The sequence below is a fragment of the Anas platyrhynchos genome, chromosome 10, assembly GCF_047663525.1.
Source record: "Anas platyrhynchos isolate ZD024472 breed Pekin duck chromosome 10, IASCAAS_PekinDuck_T2T, whole genome shotgun sequence".
Classification (NCBI taxonomy): Eukaryota; Metazoa; Chordata; class Aves; order Anseriformes; family Anatidae; genus Anas; species Anas platyrhynchos.
Genome location: NC_092596.1, coordinates 14232148 through 14258232, shown reverse-complemented (window position 1 = coordinate 14258232; position 26085 = coordinate 14232148). Strand labels below are relative to the sequence as shown.

The window sequence follows — 26085 nt, the reverse complement described above, 5'->3', positions numbered from 1 at the left end:
AAGGCCAGTGGCCGTTCCTTCACCAACCTTCATCTGCACACAGCCCACCAAAAGCCCTGCAAGGAGAGAGGCTGAGGCTCCTTGGAGATTGTTCTGACAAGGACCAGACCTTAGTGCTGTCTGAGCTTAAATGTTCTCAGGGACAGGCTGAGACACTCTGGCAGCTACAGCGTGGGACTAGGGTCAGGTCTGAATGACCAAGTTACTGATCTCTTGTTTCTGCTCGTGTAATGTGGGCATAGCATCACTGACATCTTGAGCAGAGTTCAGGATCTTTGGGTGGGAAGATCCAAAGAATTACAGACTGTTTGTTACGTATGGACTAAAATCCAAATTCCAGGTTTGCTCATGTCCTCAGCCAAGTTAGCAGCCCAAACCCTTCTGTCTCAGACAAAATACCCTGACATTTAAAAAATCTTGGATGAGGCTTTCTCTGCAGCTTGGAGAACTGGCTCTTCCTTTACTTATTTTTCTTTTCTAAGGAGAATAGGAAGCATATCTGAATTTACGTGCTTGTCTTATTTTTGCTTCTTGACTTAAAAATAGCCCATTTTAAAATTAAACTTATTAAATCTTACGCCAGACATCCAAATTGCGGTTAAGAAACAAGGTGAATGTGTCTGGCATTTTCCAGCACACACACACACGGCCGTATGTAACCTAAAATGAGAGCTGTCACTCCCAAAAAGCGGCGGGGAGACATCGGCAAGCGTCGGGAAGCGTGTCCGAGCCCAGCAGCCCGTGGCAGGTCCCCGGAGGTCAGCCCACGGCTCCTTTTGTGTGCTAGTGGAAATACACCCCCCCTCCTTTTTCCTTCCCCCCCCACCTTCTCTCTCCATGTGTGTTTTGTCTCCTCCTCCCGCGCTCGTGTCTGCCTTTGCATCTCCACTCCTCTCCCTCCTCTCCTTGGGGCCGATCGCCAAGGGAGCTCCAAGGGTCTCGGGGTCGTCCTTGTTCCCCCCCGGCGTGCGGAGCCAGGGGTACCTCTTGTTGCGGGCAGAGATGCTGCTCCTCCCGGGGATGTGATCGCATAGCAACACAGCAGCGGGGCGCTGGAGGAGGCGAGGCGGCGGGCGCAGCGCTCAGCCTCAGCATGCATCCCTGGCACTGGCACCTCTCTGCTGATTCACAGCCCCTGCTCCCGACGCACGGCTGCTGCCCGCGGTTCAGACCTGGCGCACTCGGAAGGTAGGCCAAGGCAGGATTTGCCTCCCGCTTGCTGCCCGGCCGTGCTGGGAAGGGGGAAATATCCAGATGGCTAACCTCGGAAATACACCCCAGTGCGTGTGTGTGTGTCCCTGCACAGCGGTGCTGTCCGTGTGCGTGCGGGCGAGGAAACTTGCCGAGAAGAAAAGACGGGTGGCAGGGGGACATGGGCAGAGAGAAGGGCAGCCAAGGGTGCTGGCATGGGGGAGAGACCAGGGAGCGGTAAGAGATGCGGATGCCCAAGGCAAACAATAGCAGCAAGCATCCCTTCCACGAGCCCTGGTTCTTTTCATGCTGAAGGCTCCTTCACCCTGGCAGTGTTTTCGGCTGGGCTGAAGGACCGCTCGGCGCAGGGTGTGTGCTGGCCTTCCAGCCTTCTCCTGCAAGGCTCTGGCTGCAGGGCAAGGCAGAGTGGGGAACGTCTCCGAGCAGCAGGCTGCGATCAGGCTCTCGTCCCAGCTCTGTCCTTTTTGTTCACTGCCTTGCCCGGTGCAGCCTTGTTTCTTTTATGTCTCAACCCTCCCTCTCCCAGCTTCCCCCCAGTCCCTTCCACCTCCTCCTCCTCCCTCCAGGCCCTGTGTTTTCACTCCTGACCTCCCCGGTGATGTGGGCAGAGCCACCCGGGGCTGGCAGGATGCTGCTGGCTCCCCGGGGCTGGGCACCGTGCATCCTGCTCCCCGAGGGGCAGGGTGACCACAAGTGAGTGCTCGGCTCGGCAGGCTGTTGCTGGTGCCCAGCACGGTCCCTCGAGCTTCTCCTTCTGCACGGCACCACCGGTGTGTGGTGAAATCACCAGCACTGCCCTCGCAGGGGCTCTGCGCTGGGATTGCCTGAGTTCTGCCACATGGGGGTGAAGCCACTGCCCCATGCTGGCCGTGGGACAAAGGGATGGCTCGGATGGATTTTGGTTTTTATCACTGAAAAAATGATCTAGCCAAATCTCCGTGCGTCCGTGTTTTATCTGTGCCCTAATACGAGGTCCTTTGTACTCCCTGAGCCGTCTGCTACTTGCTCATCTCTCCGGAGCCATGAGAGCTGTTGTGTGATTATTCTTTTTGGTGGTCTTTGTTGCCTGACCAGAGTCCCCTACAACACCCTACCACGCAAACTCCCAGCTGCAAGGTCTGGCTGCAGCAGGAGGGTTTCCTTTTTTTGCCAGTTGTGTATGTGCGTTTTTGATTTAGAGTCCATCTCACATTGCCACCTGCCAGCTCCCCACTCTGCAAGGTGACAAGTAGGTAATGGCACTCCTGAATGGGAGAAAAATGATAATTCCAGGTGAAAATTAAGATGAGGATAGAACCTCTCTAATTAACACCTGAGACAGACATATCACACTCACTGTGATTGTCCAGGGCTGTGCCTGGAAGTGGGGTTGCTCAGGGCAGAGCGACTCTTTTCAAAATTAAACAAAGTGAGATAGTGAAGGGATTAAATGGATGGGTTCAAACAAAAGGCCTGCCTTCTTGAGACATACGGTGAATTTGTGATTATAATACCGTCTTGAGCAGTATGTTCAAGGCCTCTGCTTTAGGCTGGATGCCTGTGATAAACGTATGAAAGTGGAATTACAAATCCCATGAGCTAAGACATCCTCAGCAGGACGAATTCACTCTTCCAAAAACCTCATTTTCACAGGTGTATAGAGATCAAGCGGGGCTCTTCAGAGTTGAGCCAAAATAGCTCCATCTCGATGTTCCTCCTAGCATAAAAATGAGGTAGCTCCGATCCATCCTGGGGAAGGGATGGAAGGAAAGGGACTCATGGCACTCGGTCCATGCCTTGCCTCGGACGGCTGGAGAGCTCACAAGGACCAGCCCGTGGGGTGGAGGCAGAGTATTCAGGTGGTTTTCTAACACTGGGAATGAGAAACAAAGCATCAAGGAAGCTGAGAGTTAGCACAGCCTTGCCTGGGTTTTTGCTGGGTGCGTTTTTCACACTGCAGCAAGGCTCATTCCTCCGCTGACAGCGGGGAAGGGAAGGCTCGGGTTGTCAGAGGCAGACAAAGAGAAGCCTCGGGGTTTTCAGTGGGTTTAAATAGCCAGGCTTCGAGGCTGCGGAGCACGACCGAGTCTCTGAAGAATTAGGTTAGGTTTTTAAGGTTGTTGCAACCTTCTCTTGCCATTAAGCAAGTTATTACCCCCTGCTGGCCCTTCTGTGGGTGGGGGCGATGCTGGCTTCTTCCCCCGCTCCTTTTGTCTGTCAGGTCAGTCAGACAGCAACTTCTGTGTCCAGCACAGCGGGGCTGCGTGCCTACAGCTGGCTTTCAAGGTGCAAGGGCAATCGCATGTAGTGCTGCCTAATCGGAGGAAGAGGAGGAGGAGAGACGGGAAGAATTCCTCAGCAAAGCGAGTTTTGGAGAGAGCAGCTCAAAACCCAGCTGCGAGCCGGGAAGGGCATGTGACAGAAATTCAGATTTCTGTCTTCCTGAATTGCCACGAGTTGTTTTTACACAGAGGAACAGCCAGTTCTGCGTGGCCGTGCTGTGGGCATGCACCCACGCTCACCTCGTTGGCCGGGGACATCGGGGTCCTGATCCCCTGGCCGAGGAATGTAACTGGGGACATTTTCCAGCCTGAGCTTTTGTGAGTGTGCACGTGTATTCTGCTGGGGAAAATGGAGAGGGAGTGAGCCAGCAGAAGAGACCCCGCTGATTTATTAGGACCTGTGTCACCTGCTTATCCCCTGAATTTAAAGAACGTGTTGGTTGTGAGTGCAAAATCTGAGCGGTCATTTCAGTACGCGGCTTGTGAGGTGGGAGAGCGCCCGCTTCACCCACGCCTGCTGAATCAGGTCTCTTCTGTGCCACGTGCTCACCACCTGGTACGCCAGAGATTTCCTTCTACTTCTTAAGAAGAGCTGCTTAACTGAGGGGCCCTTTGCTGTAATTAAGGAGGGGACCTGGTGGTGAGGTGGAGGAGCCCCGTGGGGTCCTGCTGCGGGGGCAGAGGGTCGGTGCGGTGTCCTACCTGCAGCGCCAGCCCGAGCTGCAGCTTTGGGGTCTGGGTTTGGAGCCATGGGACTGAGAACGCCTTCAGGGTCTGCCTGTATGGGAGACTGCTGCTGGCCCTTTCCTTGTACACCCGAAAATTTGGGAATCAGGAGGCTGCGGGGTGGTCTTGAAGCAGCGTGTTCAGGTATCTGCTCCTGGTGTGTACAGAGAGATGAAGGGAGAGGGGTTGTCCTTAAGCTCGGTCCCAGTGGGACGAGGATTTCTCTTCCTTCTCTCTCACCAAAGCTTGACCTAGTGGGGTCTTGGGAAGTCGGTCTGCTGGCCCTAGATCTCAGATGTAAGCTATCTACTCGCAGATGCAGAAAACAACTTTTGCTGGAACAGGATGTGCTGCTGCACCACCGAGGGAGTCCTGCTGCCTGCCAGCTTGGGAACGCTCCCTTTGTCAGCGTGTGGATGGGAGCTGAACTTTGAAACATCCGCAAGCCTCCCACCTTTCCCCTTAAAGGACACTGAGCATGCTGAGCTAAAATGTTATTACTTCTCTTGTACAGTAAGTTAAACAACAACAAAGCCATTAACATTTCCAGCAGCAGGGAGTGTGTTTGTATTTCCATCCCCCTCGTGAGATAAAGGCTGAGCTGCCTTGCCTCAAAATGTTGCCATATTTTTTCCTGATAGGCCAGGATATGAAGTGGAAAGTTTCAGCCCGGGAAGAATGTCTTGGAGGAAATTAGCAATTCAAAGCGTGAGCCTTGTGATGGAGAGACCTCCTGCCCTGCTTGCTGTCCTTGTGTGCAGGAGGGAGCTGCGAACCCAACATCTGCATGGAGCTGCAGCTTCCAGGGCAGCCTCCTGTCCTGCAGAGATAAGGGACAGCGGCAGCACAGCCCTGATGTCTGGGGGAGTTTGGGTCTGGGTTTCTAAATAACAGCAGAGTAAAGCTGTTGGATGCTGGTGCCCGCAGGTGTGAGGGTTTGCTGGTGCCTGGGATGGAGAGGAGCTGCTGCAGGACCCAGGGCACGAGCTGTGGAGCAGCCAGACAGCTCCGCTGCTGCTTGGGGTGAGGCTGGGCAAAGGCTGCCACAGCTGCCTCCCCAGGAGAGCAGTGCGGGTTTTGTAGCAGGTACAGCTCATCCAGGGAGAGGAAAAAGGCAGCAGTTCTGTTCTGAATAGACCCGAACGCAGCTGCATTCAGCTGGTGAAGTGTAGCGTCGAGATTTGGGGCTTTTTCTTTTTCCTAGAGGAACATCGCTGTCTCAAGCTAGGCTAAAGCATTGTGGCTTGGTTCCTGAAGTGTTTGGTGGCTGTAACTCAGCGCAGTGAGATGCATACCAAAAGCAGAGGCAAGTGCTGGGAGTTCTCATGGGGGAGGATGCAAAAAAAACCTTGTGTAAGGAGGCTGCACCCGATCCTCCTCAGGGTCCATCACCTTTGTGCCCAGAGGGGGTACCTCCAGCCAAGACCAGGTCCGGCTGTGTGGGACACACCGGCACAGTTTCACTCCTTGCTCCTGAAATGGAAGGGTGCAGTGCCCTGGTGCCCCACCAGGCAGCTTCTCGTGATGTCTTCACGTGCAATTTTCACCTGCTGCTGCTTGCAGGGGGCTTGATGTTTCCCTTCTTGCACAGAAATGTTCCCGGGGGTCAGCCTGGCTTTAGTTCTGGTTGGACTGCCTGACCACATGGCTCCTGAGGGTTGCAGAGGGCCAGGAGGAGCATTTCTCATGCCTCAACACCTTCACAAATGGGTGCTTGCAATGGGCTGTGGGAACTGCAGCTCTGGAGCTGTGGGGCTGCTTCTTGCAGCAGGCGGGTATGGGCACTGATAAGTGGCTGTTGTAGGGGGAGCATCACGTCCTGGGGCCTCCCTCCAGCTGGTGGGAAGGCCCAGAGCTGGCCACAGCCCCTGGGAGCCCCTGGGATGCTTTTGCAGTGCCCCAGGGCTGATGTGGGATGGGGCAGCTCCAGGCTCCTTACCATCCCCTTGTGCTCCCACAGAGTGGCATCAGCCGTCCTGCACGGACTGCAGCTCAGTTCTTGCATCCCAGCCCTGCTCCAGCTCCTGGGAGAGGCTTCTGCGTCTCACCCCGTGGCAGCAGTGCCTTTAGTGACACCCCTCCTGTGCCGTGCCCTCTGCCTCCCCTCTGAATGCCTGCATTTGTTCCACATGCATTTTGAGCCAGGCTGGCTCAGCTGCCAACGTTTCTGTGACTGGTCGTGTCGCTTGGCTGTAGCACACCCGAGGTGAATGCTGGTGGGGGAGAGGTGAGGGGGGTCACAGCCCTGGAGCTAGGGAAGCACCAGCAGCAAGCATTTAGCCCAGAAGCATCCGTACAACCTGCTGCCCATGCTGCAGTGCCTGACGGTGCCTGGCGGCACCGCTACACCACAAGTGCGAGAGCTGGAGTTACTGTGTGCCACAGCAAAGCAGCAGAGCAGGAGCATTTCTCCCTCTCCTGTAATCGCTGGGGATTTGGCAAAGTGATCATATGTTGGTTTGCTCGCAGCCGAGCCTCACCGTCTGGTCGTCTCTCCCCTTGAATGTCTGCCTTTGTGCTGGCTGCTGTACAGCTGAGCTATTTCCAGATTATCTCGGGCTCTCCGCATCTGGGTTTTGCTGCCTTGGACGGGCTCCTTTCCCTTGCGCCATGGCTCTGTGTCCTCAAGAACCTTGTCTTTGCTGAAGGAGGTCAGGCCCGGCACCTGGAGGTGCCTAAAGGGCTTTTCTTCTTCTGGTGAGAGCCACCTGCCCTACACATGGGCACCTGTAGGACAAGGCTTCCCTTCTCCAGAACTGCACCAACCCTGTGCACGGAGACTTTTCCTTGAGCAGAATGCAGAAAGGCCCACCAAGAGCACAAGCATTGGGGTAATAGGATATATTCCCTCCTGTCGAAGGCAGAAATCATCCCCCACACCCTTGGCGTTGCATAAGGGGGTCTCTGTGGACCCTGCAATTTGTAAGCGCTGCTGTGCCGTGATAACCCTGCCAGCCCTGGGACAGGAGCAGAGGGTGCTGCGGTGCACGGTCCGCGATGCTCATCTCTGCAGGTGGCAGGAAGGGGAGAGCGCAGGGCCCTGGATTATCGGCGTATTGGAGAGCTCAGCACAGGCTGTTCTGCCGGAGACGGAGAGCATTACGGCGGTAGAAATTGCTCAGGGATTAACAAAATCATAGCAGGGTAAGCTGTTCTCTTAGCGTGTGCCATGGAGGAGGGAAGGCAGTGGAAGCTCGGGCGAGGGAGCGAGGGGTGTGGAAGCAGAGCGTGCGTGTGCTCGGCTCCTCTGCGGGCTCTGGCCGCACGTAGAGCTCTGGGATCGTGCTTCTGTGGTGGGAAATCGCTTGGTTCTGGTAAATCATTGCCATGCACCTTTCCCTCTGGGCTTTGTTTTCTCGTGGCTCTGTGTAAATTGGAATTGGTGCTGGCGATGGGAAAAATCGCTGTTTTGGCTCAGACTCCAAACAGCAAAAAAAGAAACCAGCCAGATGACCAGGGGTTTTACTGAGGTCTGTGGAACAGACGAAGGGGACACTGCTCACTGGTTTTCTGGGTCTTACGGTTTTTAAAACTGAATAAAAATGGGACTTTTGTAATTCATAACGAGGAAGAACACATAGAAAGGTAGCTGGCTATATGAGATGCATATGTGAGGGACTGAGGTGCTAGAAAAATTTGTTTCTGAATATGAAAGGAAAAAATATTGTGTTGGAAGATATTGCCTGTTGTTGGGATTTGTTTTTTTATGTCCAAACAGAAGTGGTTGTGACAGTGTCCGGAGTGCAGAGGCTCTCTGCCCTCTGCTTTTAAACTCGGTGCATCCCCTGCCCTGCAGGAAACCCAGCCCTAAGGCGCAGCTGTGGGACTCACGCACACGGGACGTTGTTACAGCAAATTGTATAACTGATGCAAAAAAGAGTTGGACTTGCATGAAAAGAGACGGCAGCATCAGTGCAAAGAACCGCATGTAGCCTCCAGGGGTGCGCGCTGAGGATGGGGAGGTGCTGACCCCAAACCTCTCCCGCTGCCTTCCAGGTGCTGGCGCCCGAGGCCGTCTCCATCCCCATGAGCATCGGCTCTGATGCAGCCCCTGGTGATGCAGGAATGGCCTTACGTCCTCCCACCATGTCCTGAGTGGCACGGCGCGGCCCCGGCGCGGCACAGCGGCGCTGCCCACCCGCTGCCTCAGGTAAGGTCTGCTCTGGCTGCCCTCCTCCTGTGGCTGTGCGGGGCTGGGGAGCATGCCGGGACCTCGGCTCCTGCTGGGGGAAAGCTCTTAGCCTCAGCACCCCGTTGTCTGGCGCTTAATGAGGACGTTAGCTCTCCTCCAGCGCTCTGGCTGCAAAGCGTTTCCCGAAGTAGAGCACGGCAGGCAACCCGCAGAGCTGGGTTGCAGGATAAAGAACACGAGGCTGCCGCCCGCAGCTCTGGCTTATCTGCTCGGGTTTGCTTTTTCCTGGAAACGTGGAGGAATGTCAGCTTTTGCTGAAAGGTTTGCGGCTCATCTTTCTGGTTGCGGAGCAGAGCTCAGAAGGAAGGCCTCGGTGAAAGCCAAGGCTGAGATGCTGCGAGGCAGAGGAGCCTGGCCTCCTCCTGGGCTGGTTTGCTCGAGGAACGGAGGGTGCTCACCTATCGGTTCCCCCCCCCTCTTCCCTGGGTGTTTCTGCACAGGCTGCTCACCTTCACGGGGCGGAGAGGGGAAGGCTCTGCACCCCTTGGGGCTGGGGGCTGGGGACGTGGAGGGGACGGGGTGGTGGGAGGGGAGGCTGGCGCTGCCGGCCCCGGGGACACCAGCGGTCAGATGTGCAGGGAGGGAGAGGCAGGGAGACAGGGAGCTTTTCATTCCCTCCCGTAGGTGGAGGAGAGCATGGGAACAATGCTGGCCGGCAGCGCTGTGGGGGACACGGGGAGCCAGCCCGGAGCCTGCTGGCAAAAACAAACTCTTTGCACCCAGTCCGGACGGGCAGGAGAAGCCGTGCTGGCACCAAGGGCTGGGATGGGGCGAGGAGGGCACCGTGGGCTCCTTGGGGTCACGTCTCAAGGACAGGTTTACCTTTAGGGTAGCCAAAGCTTGCTGGGACCAGTCTCTGGGTAAAGCCCATCCCTGAGAGCCCACCCTGCAGGGCACCCGAGGGCAAGGGGCTCCGCAGCAGCGGCACCCCCGGGGTTAAGGCAGGTTGGAGGCCGCAGGAATGCCGCGGGACAAAGCTGGGATTGAGGCCGGGAGGAGGCACGGCCGCCCCCCTGCAGATTCCTGGGGGGTCAGTGCCGGGGCCAGCCCCGAGCCCTGCTCACAGCAGCGCTTGCTGCCTGCCGGCCGGTGCTGCACAGCGGGCAGGAGGCGATGCCCGCTCCACCGGCTGCTCCGAGCAGCCCTGCTGCACCGAGGACAGGTGGAAAGGAGCCCGCGTGAGTGTCCTGGGCCCGAAAATAAACCTGCTGAGGGTGGAGGGGGTCGGATCCAGGCTGCCACCGCTGCAGCCCTGGGGACGGGATGGGCAGGGGATGCTCGGGGGGACGGTGCTGCTCTTGCTCCCTGCCACTCGCAGCGTGGCAGGTGTTCAATGCCTGGCCCGTGCTTGGCCACCATCAGGTGTTCAATGCCTGGCCCGTGCTTGGCCACCATCCCTGGCTTGTCTGCAGGTGATAGTCCATGGGCTGTGGGCTTTTAGCATCGTCTTAAACTGGGCTGGGAAGGCTGTTCTGTGCTGAGCTCAATCCTCTCCTTGGCACCCCCAGGCACGGAGCAGGGAGCCGGGCGCTCCTGGGCAGTGCTGTGGGGCTAACCTACTTGGGTGGCATGAGGAGCTGCACACGCAGACTGTGGGGTTTTATTTATTTTCTCCTAAGTGCGAGCAGCAGTTTTAGCTTGAGTGATTCATTATTCATGGCCCCGAGATTCCTGTGAACTCTGTGGGCGATGGTTTTCTCTGTTTTCCTGATGCTCCTGGAGCGGCAGGGTGTGTGGGGGGCAGCGAACAGCCTGCCGTTAGATGTTTTTAGATGAAGAAGACTTAGCAGCACTCGCTGAGCGTTTGACTCCTCCCTGGGAGCCAGCACGGGGTGGGCATCGTTCCACTTGCACGGCCAAATTCTGGGTCTGGTTTCCTCCTGCCTGCTGCTTCCCTGCGCCTGTCCTGGGGTGCTCGGGCAGCCCGTGGGTAGGCAGCGAGCTGCGTCTGCTCCTTCCCTTCCCCGGCAAAGGCTGCCTGTTGCATGTACTGTTTAGAAAGTGCTAATGCAGTTAATTACGGTTGATTAATCACCTGGGGATAATTACCCCAAATGAGCTCTAATATCAAAGCAGCATTAGAGTGAAACACTGCCTGTTCCTCAGCAGAGCGCATCCCACTTGGCATTACGATGTGTTTGTGCTTGGTGCACCGGGCTGCTCTGCTGGAGAGGAGATCCCCAAGTCCTGTGTGCGATGCTCTCAGCCCTGCCAGTGTGTTGGTGAGGCCGGCAAGCACCGTGCCTTCACTGCCTCTGCAAGGGGGAACAAGCGCGATGCAGCGCAAGAGGCTTAGGACAGGATTCCCCACCCACCAAGGGTTCATTGCTCAGTAATTAGCACGCATTTTTCCAGGCACCTGGGGGTGTCTGGCTCAGCTGCTGGCTGGGCAGGGCAGGGCTGGAGGTGCTCACACTGCACAGGGACCGGCTCAGGTTTGGCTGCCGGCTGCTCCCCAGCCCTTCAGAGCATCCTTCGTGCCACTGCTGGTTCCGGGGAGGTGCGGAGGAGAAGCAGCATCTGCGGGGATCAGCTCAGATCCGCGGTGCAGGCAGAGAATATAGCCTGGTGCTTCTGCAGGGGAGCAGGTGGCAGCCACAGAGCTGCAGGTGGCATAGCAGAGGCTGGCAGGTCCCCTTGGTCACTAGAAACAGTGGAGCCTGCTGCACCCACCTCTTCTCAAAGCGTGGAAACGCCACCTTTACTCGCAGTGCTGCTGTAGCCAGCACTGTGCCCCTTCTCCAGCCATGGCCACGAGCTCCCCAGAGCAGCCAGCAGCCCCCTGCTCAGTGGTGCAGCACCCAGAGAGCTGAAAAGTCAGGGATGGTGATGGCAGAGGGGATGGTGCAGGCAGGTGGGTGCCTGAGCACTGGCAGCGTTTCAGCTCTGTCTGTTTCTGCCCAGGTTAAAGGCTCTCAGGATGGTGCGGGACCTTCGTGTGTAAGCCCCCGGGCTCCCAGCAGTGTTGCTGGGCCCCAGAACCCCCTGGAGATGAATCTTTGTTGGAACGAGATCAAAAAGAAATCCCACAGCCTTCGGTAAGAGTCCCCGCCCGGGGCAAGCTCCTGGCCTGCCAGCCTGGTGGGCCGCGCATGCTTGTTGGAGGTGGCTGAGCTCGTCCCTGCCTTACCCACAGCGACCCTGGCTTTGTCTCTCCTCTTCTGCACAGACTTCTGAGCCTTCTCCATGCACTGCATCCTCCCTATGCCCACCCCTCCCTTCCTTTTCCCCCTCCCATCCTCATCCCTGCTCACTGCTGCCTTCTCCATCCTCCCCGCTGCCACCTCCATGTCTCGCCTCTTTTCCCCCCACCTCCGTGCTTGCCCTTTTGCTGGGAGCCCTCTCCAGCTGAGCAGAGGAATGGGCTCTCCAGACCCTCAGAGGTCGCAGCTGCAGCGGTGGCAGCATGACAGAGAGCTTAACTGGGGCATGTTAATTGTCTCTTGCCTCAACGCTGGCTGCTGGAAGCCGCCAAGCCACGCAGCCACGGAGCCAAGCCCCCCGTGCTACCCAGAGCACAGCCCAGACCGACCTGGGTGCACGCAGAGCGGCTCCATCCCTGCTGCTGGCTGCGAGCTTCGGGGTGTTTGTGGCACTCCCTCTGCCTGGCACCTCCCTGCCTGCATCTGGGATGGCTGCAGGTTCCCCTGGTTCCCCCTGAGCACCCCTGTGCTGTCCCCGCTCTCGTGCCAGGGCTCGGCTGGAGGCCTTCTCCGACCACAGCGGGAAGCTGCAGGTGCCCCTGCAGGAGATCATCGACTGGCTGGGGCAGAAGGATGAGGAGCTGTCGGCGCAGCTGCCCCTGCGCGGGGACGTGCTGCTGGTGCAGCAGGAGAAGGAGACGCACGCGGTACGTCCCCCTCGTTCCCCTGTGCCCTGCTCATGGTTGCTGTCCCTCGTCCTCACCGGCACCAGCCGCTTCCCGGAGCACAGAGCCCTGACCCAGCAGGCAGCACCACAGAGGCTGCAGCTGGTGGAGCAGGAGAGGGCACCCCAACCCCAAACCCAACCCCAACCAGCTGTGAATGGGCTTTGGGGCACCCTGCTGCTCCCCTCCTCGTTCCCCCTGCACTGCAGAAATGTTTCTCTGTTAACTCCTCTCTGCGTTTCCAGCAAGGGCTGGGTACTTTCCTCTGGCAGCGTTTCCCTGATGTCACCGTGGGTGGTTCGTTTGGGCACTGGATGAGTAAATCACGGCAGCCCTCGGCGAAAGGGCAGCAGGACGTAATTCTCCAGCCCAGCCTGTCGTCTCCTCTCTGTGCTCTGCTCTCCTCTCCAGGCTTTCATGGAAGAAGTGAAGTCCCGGGGGCCGTATATTTACTCTGTCCTGGAGTCAGCACAGGCTTTCCTTTCCCAGCATCCGTTTGAGGAACTGGAAGAGCCAAGTTCAGAAAGCAAAGGTCTGTTGAGTTCCCCCTCCAATTCCCCCTTCAATTCCCCCTTCCTCGTCCTCCCATGGCTCCTCCTGGGCTGGTTTGGGGGGGGATGGAGCAGGCGGCTGGTGTGGCCCAGCAGTGCTCGGCCTCTTGCCATAACACACCGGGTTGTGCGCAGCCCTTGGGAAGAAGACGGGACCAGCACAGAGCTGTGCTTCTGCCCCAGGCTCTCATTTCTGCTCGTTGCTTTGCCTTCACAGATGTCTCTCCCCGGCACCGCATCCAGAACATCAGCCGCTTCGTCTGGAAGCAGGCGAACGTGGCCAGCGAGCTGTGGGAGAAGCTGACGGCCCGCTGCGTGGACCAGCACCGGCACATCGAGCGGACGCTGGAGCAGCTGCTGGAGATCAAAGGGGCCATGGAGGAGCTCAGCACCACGCTGGACCAGGCTGAAAGCGTGCGTGAGACCTGGGAGCCCATCGGGGACCTCTTCATCGACTCCTTGCCAGAGCACATCCAGTCCACCAAGGTACTTGTGGCTCCCAGCTTCGGGGACGGGCACAGCCCACCCCAAACTGTAGCAGAGGGCTCGCAGCTGGGCACCGACACCTTTCTTGTTCCTTCTCCTCCTCCCCCTGCCCTGTGCCTGCTCCCCTGGGCACGGGGCTGCAGCTCTTCAAGGACGAGCTGTCTCCCATGAAGGACGGGGTGAAAGTGGTCAATGACCTGGCACACCAGCTCGCCATCTCGGACGTCCACCTCTCCATGGAGAACTCCCGCACCCTGGAGCACATCAACACGCGCTGGAAGCAGCTGCAGGTGGGGAAGGGTCGGGGCCCTGCCAACACCCCGCAGGGAAGGGGGTGAAGGGGAAGAGCTGAACCTCGGGGATGATTTATTAAGGCTTGGCCAGGCAGGAGCTGTCTGGGCAATGCAAATCCAAGGGAGGGAGCGGACCTGGGTGGCTGGGGCGCCTCCGAGTCCATCCACAGGCCTTCCCGAAGGGGGCTGTGATCCGAAATGCTCGATGGAAATGCTGCCACTGCGTTCTGCTGTCCCCTCCTGCAGGCCTCCATCAACGAACGCCTGAAGCAGCTCCAGGATGCCCACCGGGACTTCGGGCCGGGCTCGCAGCACTTCCTCTCCTGTACGTGACGGGTGCCTGCGGGCTGCCTGCCCTCCCACAAGCTGGGGCAGTGCCTGTGGTGGTGCACGATGCTCAGGGACTGCAGCTGCGATGCTTGCAGCAGCAGCCGGGTGGCCCTGGGACAGTGCCAGCCTCGGGGACAGGGTGGGCAAGGCAGGGAAAGGCAGTGCCCCAGGTGTAGGGTTTGTTGGTCCCGGTGTCCCTGCAGCCCTGCTCCTCCACCTGAGAGCAGTGGAAGCATTTCCAGCTGCCCGTGGCGAGGGAAAATTGCTGAGGGCCACCGGGGGCTTCTGACCTCTGCTCCTCTCCTCGCAGCCTCGGTCCAGGTGCCCTGGGAGCGAGCCATCTCCCCCAACAAAGTGCCCTACTACATCAAGTGAGTGTGCTGCCCCGCACGGATGGGGCTCAGGCCTGCCCGACGGCGGGCACGCGGCTGGAAGGGATTCCCCAGCCTGACGCCAGGTTTCCTTCCCTCCTCCCAGCCACCAGGCCCAGACAACGTGCTGGGACCACCCCAAGATGACAGAGCTGTACCAGACGCTGGGTGAGGAGGCTGCCACAAAACCTCTTTTTTTTGGGGTGCAGCGTGAGATGCCCCCAGCCCCAAAAGGGGCCTCTCTGTGCTTTCCCCCCAAAGGGTCCAAACCCCAGCTGGGGGCAGCAGCTGCTTCCTGCCCTGCAGATAAGGGCGTTCAGCTGCGGTTTTCTTCTCGTTCTGTTATTGCAGCGGATTTGAACAACATCAAGTTCTCGGCGTACAGGACGGCGATGAAGCTGCGGCGGGTGCAGAAAGCCCTGAGATGTGAGTGTTGGAAGCACGGCCCTCCCGCTGGGGCTCCCTGGGTAGAGGCATTAAGTGAGCACAGCCTTTCATCAGCACATCAGAGGCAGGAGCCCACCGGGGAAGCGCTGAGCCCCTGGCTGAAAAGCAGCAAATTCACTGCCTCTGGGTTAGGGTGGAACTGCTGCAGGGCAGCTGTGAGTCAAAGCCATCAGAGAGCAAAGGGACAAAGCAGAATTACAAACCTCGGGAGCAGCCAGGAGCTCACCCGGCAGCAACGGGGGAGGCTGGAGGAGCTGTGACAGTGACCCAGAGCAGAAAGCAGGCGGGTTGGCGGGGGCAGGAGGGGATCCAGTGCTTACAGAGACAAAGGGGAGCTGAAAACCCAGCTTCAGGGCTAGGGAGGGATGCTGCGGAGCCGCGTGCAGGTATCTGCTTTCCTCCCAGTGGACATGGTGACCCTGGCCACGGCCCTGGAGATCTTCAACGAGCACGACCTGCAGCCCAGCGACCGGGCGATGGACGTGGTGGAGGTGATCCACTGCCTGACCGCCCTGTACGAGCGGCTGGAGGAGGAGCGGGGCATCCTGGTCAACGTGCCGCTCTGCGTCGACATGAGCCTCAACTGGCTGCTCAACGTCTTCGACAGGTACCGGCCCCGTGGTGCTGTGCTCGGGGGGGAAAACCTCGGCGCCCCGGCCGCTCGGGATGAGGTGGCTGGTGCCAGCTTGCCTTGCTGACCCCCCACCAAATAAAACCACCCCTGTGCTGTATCTCGCCTTGCAGCGGCCGCAGCGGGAAGATGAGGGCCCTCTCCTTCAAGACGGGCATTGCATGTCTGTGCGGGACGGAGGTCAAGGAGAAATTCCAGTGTGAGTCCCCCGCACAGAGCCACCTGGGGAGTGTTTTCACTTCCCAGCTTCGCCCTCCTTTGCCCGGCAGGATTGGAGAAGCAGCTTTCGTGTGGTGACTAATCTGCTCGCATCGCCACCCCTCCCTCCCTCCCCCAGCCCACGCCGCCTAAATTAGAAGGCATTTTGGCAGTGACTGCTGCTGCGGGGGTCCTGCTTGCATGGCACTGCCAGGGGCGGGGTGGTGAAGGCAAAGGGGCAGCAGCTGCTCGGTGCTTCTCCAGGAAAGCCCTGGGGGTGTGTGGCGGGGCAGTCAGGGTCAGACAAATTAAAGGAAGCCCCTTTTGCTGTGTTTTAAGCCACAGGGTGCTGGGGGCGGGGGTGCTGATCACCCAGGGATTAAATAAGAGTGCTGTCACCATAACCTCTGGCTCGGGAAGGCTCTAAACTGCTGCTTTAGGGAGCTGGAAGGATGCCGGTGATGGTTATTTAACCTCAGCTCAGTGTTTTCCCCCTGGTTTAAGCTGCCCCCCGTGCAGGCACCAGCCGTGTGTCTGAGGGGCTGTCTCCCTGTCCATCCCACCGCAGACCTCTTCAGCCAAGTGGCGAATGCCGGGGGCCTGTGTGACCAGCGGCACCTGGGCGTCCTGCTCCACGAGGCCATCCAGGTCCCGCGGCAGCTCGGGGAGGTGGCAGCCTTCGGGGGCAGCAACGTGGAGCCCAGCATCCGCAGCTGCTTCCGATTCGTGAGTACCGCGGTGACCCCTCCGTGGCCATGTCTGCAGCGAAGAACAAGCGTCCCGAGGCGGTGGGGTCCTGCTCTGAGCCTCTCCTCCTGTCCCTCCCTGTCCCAGAGCCACGGCAAGTCTGCCATCGAGGCGTCCCAGTTCCTGGAGTGGGCCAACCTGGAGCCGCAGTCCATGGTGTGGCTGGCCGTGCTGCACCGCGTCACCATGGCCGAGCAGGTGAAGCACCAGACCAAGTGCTCCGTCTGCCGGCAGTGCCCCATCAAGGGCTTCAGGTAGGGGACGCGGGGACTTCAGCCACCAGCACCGCGGGGTCAGCGGGGCGCGAGAGCCACACAAACCTCTCCGTCCCCTGCACTCCGAGACACGGCAGCTCTGCCAACTCTCCCTTCTCCCTCTGGCCTCCCGCTCTCCGCAGGTATCGGAGCCTGAAGCAGTTCAACGTGGATATCTGCCAGACCTGCTTCCTCACCGGGCGAGCCAGCAAGGGCAACAAGCTGCACTACCCCATCATGGAGTACTACACCCCGGTACGGGGCCGGGCGGCGCTTGGCTATCGAGGGCAGTGGCCTCGCGGTGCTGGGGCTGCCCCAGGGTGGCTGCTTTGCGTGTGTTTGTTCCCCTCTGCGTGCTGGGGGCTGTTGGTGTCCCTGCTGGGGGCTGTTGGTGTCCCTGCTGGGGGCTGTCGGTGTCCCTGCTGGGGGCTGTCGGTGTCCCTGCTGCTCTGGGGCTCGTGGTCAGCAGGATGTGGCATCCATAGCATGCCCAGCCTGGCTCGTGCTGCTGGAGCAGCCGCGTGCCCCCCTCGCTCCCCCACTTGTCTCTGCTGATGGAGGGCTTGTGCCCGGCCTGAAGGGAGCTTCACAGGTCCCAGGAGGCCACCCTGTGATCCCCCACTCTGCCCACCACCAGGGCAATGGTTCTCTCTCTCTCTGCAGACCACCTCCAGTGAGAACATGCGGGACTTTGCCACCACGCTGAAGAACAAGTTTCGCTCCAAGCAGTACTTCAGCAAGCACCCGCAGAGGGGCTACCTGCCCGTGCAGTCCGTGCTGGAGGCTGACTTCTCCGAGACGTGAGTGCCCCGACCCTGTCTGAGGTGTGGGCTCCCCGGCTGGAAGCAGCACCCCCAGGGATGCTGCCTGGAGGCAGCTTGCTCAGGGCTGACAGCACCGAGTGTTTGGGGGAGCAGATTTCAGCCTCCCTGACAGCCGGGGTGGGCAGGGCAGCCCCTCCAAGCCCTAGTTTTGGGTGAGGACCACAATCCTCGCTGACCAGTGTGCGTCTCTTGCAGCCCAGCCTCCTCCCCGATGCTGCCGCACGCTGACACCCACTCCCGGATCGAGCACTTTGCCAGCAGGTAGCGGCACCGGGCACTGCCGGGGGCTGTGGGGAGAGGGGTCTGGGGACAGGCACTTCCCAGCACGCTGTGTGGCTGCCACGGGGTCTTGCAGAGAGGTCTTAAAGGGCTGCTGCATTTTGGGTGCGCTGAGCAGACATTCAGGGTGCCTCCGAACGTCTCAGGGTGCCTCTTGTGTCTCAAGCCAGCTCTCTTTCCTCCAGGCTTGCAGAGATGGAAAACCAGAACTGTTCCTTCTTCAGTGACAGCTTGTCCCCTGATGACAGCCTGTGAGTTCTGCCTCCTTCCCCTGCTTCTCTGCAGCCAGGTTCCTGTGGCTCCCTCCCCACCTACCCAGGGCATCCCTGCTCTCCCTCCCAGCCCTTGGAGCCTGAGGCTCCCGGGCACCCCCAGCTACCTGGGATGCTGGAGCCACCTCTGAGCTCCACGACCTGGAGCAGCTGTGGGGAACTCCCCCACAAAACCACCTCCCTCCAGCCCCAAGGACCCAGCAGTCCCCATCCTGACGTTCCTCCCTGCTGTGTTTCCTCCACCTGCTGCAACAGGGACGAGGACCAGTACCTGCTGCGCCACTCCAGCCCCATCACCGACCGAGAGCCCGCGGGCAGCCAGCAGGTCCCAGGAAGCCTGCCCATGGACGACAAGGGGGAGCTGGAGCGCATCCTGGCGCACCTGGAGGATGAAAACAGGTGGACAGCTCTGAAAGTGGGGGCTCTGAGTCAGCCACCGGGCGGTCTCCAGAAAGGAGACGGTGGTGCTGACCCAGGCTGTCCCGCAGGATCCTGCAGGGAGAGCTGAGGCGTTTGAAATGGCAGCACGACGAGGCCGTGGAGTCCCCGAGCTTGGCTACAGGCTCCCCCGAACTGGTGCCAGACCCCCGCAACGAGGAGCTCCTGGCGGAAGCGCGCATCCTCCGGCAGCACAAGAGCCGCCTGGAGACCCGCATGCAGATCCTGGAGGACCACAACAAGCAGCTGGAGTCCCAGCTGCACCGGCTCAGAGAGCTGCTGCTGCAGGTACGGAGCAAATAACAAGGGAGGGGGGCGGGAAGGGGTGGCCAGAGGGTGCAGGACAAGGACAGAGGACCGCGACAAGCCCCCCTCTCTCTCCAGCCGCCGGCAGAGTCAGATGGCAACGGCTCAGCAGCATCTTCCCTGGCTTCATCCCCGCACCAGTCCGAAGGCAGCCAAGCAAAGGAGAAGGAGCACGACACCCCCGACACCGAAACTGCAGGTGAGGGAGGGTCGGATGGGGGCTGAGCTCCGGGATGGCAGCTCTGGGAGGCCGCCTGTCCCCCCGGCCCCCGGTTTAGCCGGGTGCACGCCCCACTCACCCCAGCCCTGTGCCCGCTGCAGATGAGGTGGAGGCCAAGACGCAAGAGGTCAGCGTGTGCCTGGAGGACATCATGGAGAAGCTGCGGAGCGCCTTCCCCAGCTCTCGAGGTACTCGAGCGAAATCCCCCTCTCTGGCCTCCTACTGCTCCCTCAGATGAGGTTTCCTGGCGGAGCCCTGCCCCGATCCCTCCCTCCCCGCGATGGCTGATCCCCCCCGGCACCCACGGCCAGGAGCGCGGCGGCTGCAGGCACTGGTGAGGATGAGGAGGTGCTCTCCTACCTGCAAGGACAGGCGGCCAGAGCTGCGCAGAGGACAGAGCAGCTCAGTCCTGGATGAGCTCCCTGCTGCGAAGACAGACTGATGGCAGCAAGGCTGCAGCCACCGCCGTGAGCCCCCTCTGCCCATCTCCGGGGAGGTGGAGGCCCCGCTTACCCGGCAGAGCAGCAGCAGTGGTGTGAGCTCTCCTGGCTGCTTGTGGATGGCTCATCCCACATGGATGGTGACCGGGGATGCTCTGTGACAATGTGCTCAGCGCCATCCCTCACCCATGTGTGCACCCAGGGCGCTGTCACCTGGTGCTAGCTCTACCCCAGGCTCTGGCCCTCTCCCACCCAGCCCCTCGCCCGCTTTCTGCCACCCCTGAGCAGTCCCCTTCTAACCAGCTGGCCCCAGGCGCTGTTCTGCTGACCTCTCCGTCTCTCTTCCAGGTATGACCTCCCTTATCTAACACCTCCCGTGAGCCAGAGGCTTTTCCTAACCAGCTGCCTGGCTGCTTCCCCTCCTCCTCCTCTCCCCGCCGTGCTCCCCGTGCCGCGGCAGGCTCCCTCGCTCAGGCAGGACGCTTGCCAGCTCCAGGAGATCTCAGGGGAACATTGGCCAGGTGGGAGCGGGGCTGTGGGCTCCCCGGGGGCCGGCTGGGTTGCTCAGCTGCAGCATCCAGGCTTGGACTCATTGGACTGCACAGAAAGGCTCGGAAGAAAGAGCTGAAGTGGTGGAAGCTGCGTGTGTCCCCTGGCACCCATGGGGCGCAGAGCTCAGCATCCCGCTCCTCTCCAGTTCTGCCCAGGGTCCTCCAGGGCACTGAAATGTTTCTGCAGCCACCAAAAGGCCTCCTGGGGTGTAAAGGAACTCCTTCTGACAGCGCCCAGCTGCCCGCCTTATGGTTTGGATGCTGCTGCCGGCTGGGCACGCGCTGCCGGGGGGAGAGACTGCCAGGTTGGTGGGGTCGGGGCGAGTCCACACCAGAGCTTCAGCCCAGCTGGTAGCCTTATCCTGAGAGGATCTTTATAACAGAGCCTTATCGTTTAATTTGCATATATTTCTATATATTATATATATATTCTGTACTGAAATACTCTCACGGACTCACGCCATTAAACCCTAACACGAAGTGTAGTTGCACTTCCCTTCCAGCCCAGCCCGGCTCCCTCTCCTGCGGGATCCTTCCCCGCGCTGCCCTGGAGCAGGGCTGGTGGCGGTGGCTCCGGGTCCCTCAGGCTCCCTCGGGCTGGCTGTCTCAGGCTGCGTTACGTCGAGAAAGCTTCGGAGTCAGGTGCTGTGGGTGCCCTGGGGCACAAAAAGGGCTGGCACTGCCCCGCTGCTGCTCCGGGGCGGCGGAGAGAGGAGATGCCCACACCGCTGGGCACGGCAGGGTGCAGGGAAGGCTGTGTCTGTGTGTCCCGAGCTGCAGGGACAGGGCTGTTGGCTGTGTGCTGGTGAGCTCTTTGGGGAGGCTGGGACCAGGGAGATGTTTGCCACGATGGCAGTGGTGCCCGTATCACGGAGTGCTCAATGTGCTTGGTGCCAGGGCCCCGTGCCGGTGTGTGGGGTGCCATCCTTGCCATCCTGGTGGCGGTGGTGGTGGCATTAGGGAGGGGACGCTGTCCTGAGTGGGTAAGCACTGCAGGAGCACGGTGACTGCATGAGATTAGGAAGAAAAAGGCAGGATTGGGGCAAATTGGTGCAGGTCCTCGCTGTGGGGAGTGGCAGTGGCTGAGCTGTGTGCCCAGGCAGGCTGGGGCTGTGCTGGGAGGTGGCCGGGAGGGGAGCGGGCTGGCTGATGCTCTGGTAACCATGTACTGCGGTGCTGCTGCCCTGGCTGCTTCTCTCCACCTCTGCTCTGGAAAGAGAATAAATTGGTATTTATACTGGGACCCCCGTGGGTGCGCTGGTCTCTTCTTTCCGTGCTCTTTTCCTGTTGGCCATCCTTCGGCTGGTTGCTGCCACCTCTTGCTGTGGGGACAAGGACATTCCCCGTGGTGTTGCCCTGGGTGCAGCTGCATGCCCTGACCGTCCTCTGCATTCATCCTCTTCCAGCAAGGTCTGCTCAGGTCTGTGTGGCAGCTAGGAGGCTGGCTGTGCAGGGACAGGCCCTCTGCCTTGTCAGGGAGCTCCTGCAGCCCGGAGAGGAGAGGATGGCAGCAGGATGCCCCGCAGGCAGGCCTCTCCCTCCCCTTTTTCAGGTTGCAGCCCCTCTCGGTGGTGCTCCATCACACCTGCTGCCCATGGTCCCTGTGTCTGTGCTGCAGCGAGGGCCCAGCCCTGGCAGGCAGTGAAAAACCGATGTGTGCAGGGCTGGGCTGTGGCAGGGAGTGCTGGGGCAGCTCTCAGCCCAGAGCGGTGACACCTGAAAGGGGAAATCCAGCCCCTGTGCCTCCCCGTCCCAAGGGCAGGGTGACCACCCTGTCCCCATCCCGGTGCTGTGGGCTCCAGGGCAGGGTAGGAGCTGCAAGCTGCGATCAGGGATGCCAGGCACGTCCAGGAACGGATCCAGCACATGGTGCCAGGGAAGAGCTTTTTATTTCTCAGCCAGCAGAGCTCAGCGTGGCCCGGCTGGGAGCCGCTGGAGCCGGTGAGGCGAGGCAGGGGAGGCAGCAGGAGCACTGCACAGCGGGGCTGCCCGGCCTGGTGGCGGAGGGACAAGGACAGCATCGTTCCCGTGTCACTGCCCAGGCCCCAGCTGCTGGGAGCCGGGGCCCTGGGGCTTGTTCTGAGGGCACTGCAGCCCCTCTGCCCACCAGGCTGTGCCCCCACACAGGCAGCCCTGCACCCTGTTCCGCATCCAGCCCTGCTCAGGGCTGCCCGTGCCCCAGTGTGGTGGCCCTGAGCTCCCTGCTCTCCCTGCACTGCCCCAGGGGTGCCCCAGCCCCTTCCCCAGCTGGTGTGGGGCAGGGAGGCACTTCTGCCCCCCCTGCCAGCTCCTGGTCTGCCTCCAAGGGCCCAGCATAAAGCACTTCCCCAGCAGTGATGGCTGGGGGGGAGCCGCCTCTGCCTGCTCGGTGCCCCCCACAGCTCCCCTGTCCCTGCTCCTCCTGGGATGTTCCCTGGTCCAGAAATGTGGGCCCCAGCTCTGAAGCTCTGCTTGGCTTGTCCCCAGCCATGCTCCCTGCACCACTTTGTTCTGCCTCCCCAGCTCCCTGCTCCAGCCCTTGTACCAGCCCTGCTTCCTCTGCTGCCCCCTGATGCCCCACAGAGAGCTTTTCCAGCTCTGCTGCTGGGTTCTCTTCCTCTTCCACTTCTTCCTCCTCTTCTTCCTCCTCCTCTTCTACTTTTTCTTCTTCCTCCTCCATTGTCTCATTCTCCCCTTCTTCTTTCCCTGCCACTGTCCCTTTCTCCCCTTCTTCTTCCTCCACCACAACCACCTCTTTCTCTTCCTCCTCCACCACAACTACCTTCTTTTCCATTGTCTCTTTCTCCCTTTCTTTCTCCTCCTCTACCACCACCACCTCTTCTACTGTCCCTTTCTCCCCTTCATCCTCCTCCACCCCCACCACCTTCTCTTCCACTGCCTCTTTCTCCCCTTCTTCCTGTTCCACCACCACCTCCTCCTCCTCTTCCACTGTCTCCTTGCCTTCCTTCTCCTCCTCTTCCTCCTCCGCTGTCTCCTTGTCTTCCTCTCCTGTCCCCCTCCCTGCCCCACAGCTCCCTGGCTCTGCCCTGCAGGTGCCCAGGTTTTCTTCCCCTCCCTGCCCCATTCCATCCCTCACCTCTACAGGCTCCCCCGGGGCCATGTCTCCTTCTGGTGCTTCTTCTTCATGCCCATCCCCATGGTTCCCTTGCTCTCCTTTATCAGCCCCTGATGGCCCCACTCCTGTGCCCTGCTCCCCTTCCCCTGTCTCCAGGACCCCAACCTCCCCCTGCTGCCTCTCCCCTTCCCCCTCCTGCCCCCCGCTGCCCTCTGCAGCCCCTTTGCCAGCCCTGGGCCCCTGGGGCTGCTGGAAGAGCCCCTGGTAGCGCTTGCGATCCTCCACGTGCTTCTTCCTCATCCTCTCCCCCAGCTGCTTCAGCTCCTTCTTCACAGCGGCCGCCATGGCGGGGTCAAGGTGGGCCACGCGTAGGAAATCCTCCCGCGCCTCCCGCTCGTTCCACACGGCAGCGTGGGCCTTGGCCCGCTTGAAATACGCCTTGGCGTTGTCTGTGGGAGAGGACAGCCCCCACCGGGGTGCTGCAGCTGCAGCCGGAGCCCAGCAGGTACCATCAGGTACAGAGGGCTGGGTATCAGGTACTGCGGTGGGCAAGGGACTCGAGGGACATGGGGTGGGTGCTGCTGGGGGATGGGGGACCAGGGGACACGGGGTGCAGGTGTCATCGTGGGCAGGGGGAAACCAAGGATGTGGGCAATACTATAGGCAGGGGCAGCTGGGACACGGATGGGCAGGGGGATCCGGGTGACGGTGACACAGGGACGTGGGACGAGCAGCACTGTGGAGGCAGGGCACGGTACCTTTGTGCTTCTGGAGGAGCTCTGTCGTGTGCTCCAGCACCTCGTAGTACTCGCCCAGCTCCAGCTGGCACTGGCAGTAGTTGAGCACCAGCGGCGTGACCAGGCTCTCCAGCTTCAGCCAGCCCTCCTCCCACGGCTTCTCCTGCCCCACAGAGCGGGGGGATCATGGCTGTGGCCGCCCCTTCAGAGCACCCAGCGCCCATGGGAGGAACCCCAGCAGGGACGGCAGGAGGTGGCCGGGCCCCGCTCACCTTAGCCTGCAGGTTCCTGAGGCAGATGACGGCCTCCTGGTATTTCTCCGCGGCCTGCCGAAACTCCTTGCGGAGCACGAGGCGGTTGCCCTCGCTGTGCAGCACGGGCACGGCAGCCAGCTTCTCCTCCTTGCTCATGGCCCAGGTGTCGCGCTTGTATGCCGAGGGCTCCTCCACCTGCGTGGGCAGCGGGTCCTGAGCCGGCTGCCCCGGCCCTCCCTGGGCCGACAGCCATCCCCATGGTCCCCTCTTACCCGGAACAGCTCCATGATGAAGATGAGGGGCTGTGGCGTCCGCTGCAGCTCGTCCAGGTCGTCGTAGCCCGTGCTGTGGTAGTCGAACATGTTGCCCATGCCGCAGCGGTGCTTCTGCCCTTCCAGGGGGTCCCGGCCCTCTGCAATCCTCCGCATGCCCTTGGACACCAGGGCGTACATGCCGGTGTGCTGCAAGGGGAGCGCCCCGCTCAGCCATGTGGGGCCAGCCTGCACCCCCTCCTCTGGGGCAGCCCCCGGGGTGCCACGGCTGTGTGACACCATGAAGGGGACAGCCAGCAGCTCATCCTGTACCCCTGCACTTGCATGTGGGGCCTGCAAAGCCCCTCACTCACGATGGCGTCGCACCAGAACTCCGCCACCTCCCCGGCCCTCATGGAGCTGAGCAGCGTCTCCCAGATCTCCATCTTGAACATCTTGCCCACGATGATCTCCATGGGGATGCCGGCCTCCCGGCTGTCATCGATCACCGTCCTCTCGAAGTTGTCCTTCAGCGTCTGGAAGTGGAAGGTGATCTGCCCCAGAGAAAGAGCAGTGTCCAGGGCAGGCACGTGTGGTCGGAGCCCTCAGTCCCCTCGCCAACCCCAAACCCCCTTTGCCACAGGGCCAGGACATGGGGATGAGCCCGCTCCCAGCAAGGTGCGGGCTGGGTTGGCAGCTCTCCATCTGCAGCAGGGAGACTGTGCCTCCTGCCAGTTCGTCTTAGACAGAAAGCAGATGGCGGAGCGTCTTAACGCCCATCGCTGCTATATCTGGCTGCTCTCTTTGAAAACCCCTTTATAGCCCAGGACAGAGAGCACTCCCATGTGAGGGCCTCGTGGTACCCACACCGATCTGTCCATAGCTGTGGTCTGGGGACCTCAGAAACCCCACGGTGCTCCCCATTGGCACCTCCAATCATGTTTGACACGTCAGGAAAGGGAGGAGGATTTCCAGCAACCCAGCACAGCTGCTGAGCTCCACTGTGCCTTGAAGAGCAGAGGGAAGAGGCAGGGAACAGCATTGACGTCGGATGAATGAAGCAGGCAATGTGGCTGCCTGTGTCCGAAGCAGCCCCACCTGCACCCACCTCACAAGGGATCTGCTGGGGATGGGATCTCCCTGTAGCCTGGAGCACGGCTCACGAGCAGAGAATCTAATCCTCAGGTAACGGGCAAGGAGGGAGGTGTCAGACCCGTTCCCCTCTCTCTCGGGGTTCTGGGGTAACTACCACCACAATTTACCTTGCTCCCATCCTGGAATTTCGGCAGCTCCCCTTGGCCTCCGTGCAGGATCTTCTTTTTGACCCCTTCCACGTTCAGCAGGTACGTTTCCTCCATGGCTGCTCCTGCCGGCCCTCAGGAGCGGGTCATGCACTCATACACAAGCACGTACTCCAGCCTTTCCTCAGCTCGGTGTTGTCCTCAGGACATCTACCTCTCTGGACTATATGGACACACATATCATCTCCCAGGGCTGCTGCTCACCTTTTGCCTTCCATGCCAGGTGCCCCCAAGCCCTGGCAGCACTTGGAAGCCCTTTCCCTTTCTTCTGCTCCTCAGGTTCTGAGACAGGTTCCCCCTGTGGCACACCCCTGCTGAAGCCCGTGATGCCTTTCTGTTGTGTTCTGCCAGTCGCTGACTGGAACTGCCTTTCTAATCCTCTTCCCACCCTGCCAGGTTAATCTGGGATTTGCCTGCCTAGCCTGTGAGGAATTAAAGAAGCTCCCTAATCAGGAGAGCCTCGTTCCTTCCGCAGCCTGAGAGCGTGCGGGGTCCCCTTCTCACGCAGTATCCCTTTGACCCAGCCATGCCAGGAGCATTTCAGCAGAAGGAGCCCAGTTACACTGGCATGAGTTGACAAGAGGCAGCAC

The 26085-nt window shown here is 60.4% G+C and overlaps 2 protein-coding genes across 9 annotated transcripts; one reads left to right on the top strand and one right to left on the bottom strand.

Annotated features, from left to right (window-relative positions):
• The first annotated feature begins 838 nt into the window (after positions 1-838).
• Positions 839-21140, top strand: DRP2 (dystrophin related protein 2). 8 transcript variants are annotated; one of them, XM_072043180.1, is made up of 24 exons: positions 839-1188; positions 8196-8349; positions 11296-11429; positions 12085-12241; positions 12671-12791; positions 13028-13296; positions 13440-13586; positions 13836-13914; positions 14230-14290; positions 14397-14458; positions 14642-14716; positions 15143-15344; positions 15482-15567; positions 16135-16292; positions 16401-16567; positions 16711-16822; positions 17231-17367; positions 17587-17652; positions 17856-17921; positions 18198-18341; positions 18431-18668; positions 18765-18885; positions 19008-19094; positions 19218-21140. In XM_072043180.1, exons 2-24 carry the CDS (start codon positions 8242-8244, stop codon positions 19346-19348), a joined length of 2928 nt encoding a protein of 975 aa, XP_071899281.1. In that variant the 5' UTR covers positions 839-1188; positions 8196-8241; the 3' UTR covers positions 19349-21140. The 8 variants fall into 8 exon arrangements, with proteins under 8 accessions (XP_071899281.1, XP_021133368.2, XP_071899285.1 ...); XM_021277693.4 differs by having other exon boundaries at positions 840-1188; positions 19695-21140; XM_072043181.1 differs by lacking the exon at positions 839-1188 and adding an exon at positions 7253-7343.
• Positions 21141-21154: 14 nt separating this feature from the next.
• LOC101801601 (uncharacterized) lies at positions 21155-26030 on the bottom strand. Its single transcript, XM_072043187.1, has 6 exons — positions 25457-26030; positions 24569-24748; positions 24216-24404; positions 23962-24138; positions 23711-23852; positions 21155-23401 (listed from the first exon to the last, which is right to left on the bottom strand). The coding sequence occupies exons 1-6, from the start codon at positions 25550-25552 to the stop codon at positions 22059-22061; spliced, it is 2127 nt and encodes a 708-aa protein (XP_071899288.1). The 5' UTR covers positions 25553-26030; the 3' UTR covers positions 21155-22058.
• Positions 26031-26085: the final 55 nt, after the last annotated feature.

What these genes read in the sequence shown, in the direction of transcription:
- DRP2 (XM_072043180.1), top strand. Translation starts at nt 8,242, where the DNA reads ATGCAGCCCCTGGTGATGCAGGAATGGCCTTACGTCCTCCCACCATGT. An exon ending in AGGAGAAGGAGACGCACGCG is followed by an intron (nt 12,242 to 12,670) that starts GTACGTCCCCCT and finishes TCTCCTCTCCAG; the next exon opens with GCTTTCATGGAAGAAGTGAA. An exon ending in GCCAAGTTCAGAAAGCAAAG is followed by an intron (nt 12,792 to 13,027) that starts GTCTGTTGAGTT and finishes TTGCCTTCACAG; the next exon opens with ATGTCTCTCCCCGGCACCGC.
- LOC101801601 (XM_072043187.1), bottom strand. Translation starts at nt 25,552, where the DNA reads ATGGAGGAAACGTACCTGCTGAACGTGGAAGGGGTCAAAAAGAAGATC. An exon ending in TCATCATGGAGCTGTTCCGG is followed by an intron (nt 24,139 to 24,215) that starts GTAAGAGGGGAC and finishes CTGCCCACGCAG; the next exon opens with GTGGAGGAGCCCTCGGCATA. An exon ending in TCAGGAACCTGCAGGCTAAG is followed by an intron (nt 23,853 to 23,961) that starts GTGAGCGGGGCC and finishes TCTGTGGGGCAG; the next exon opens with GAGAAGCCGTGGGAGGAGGG.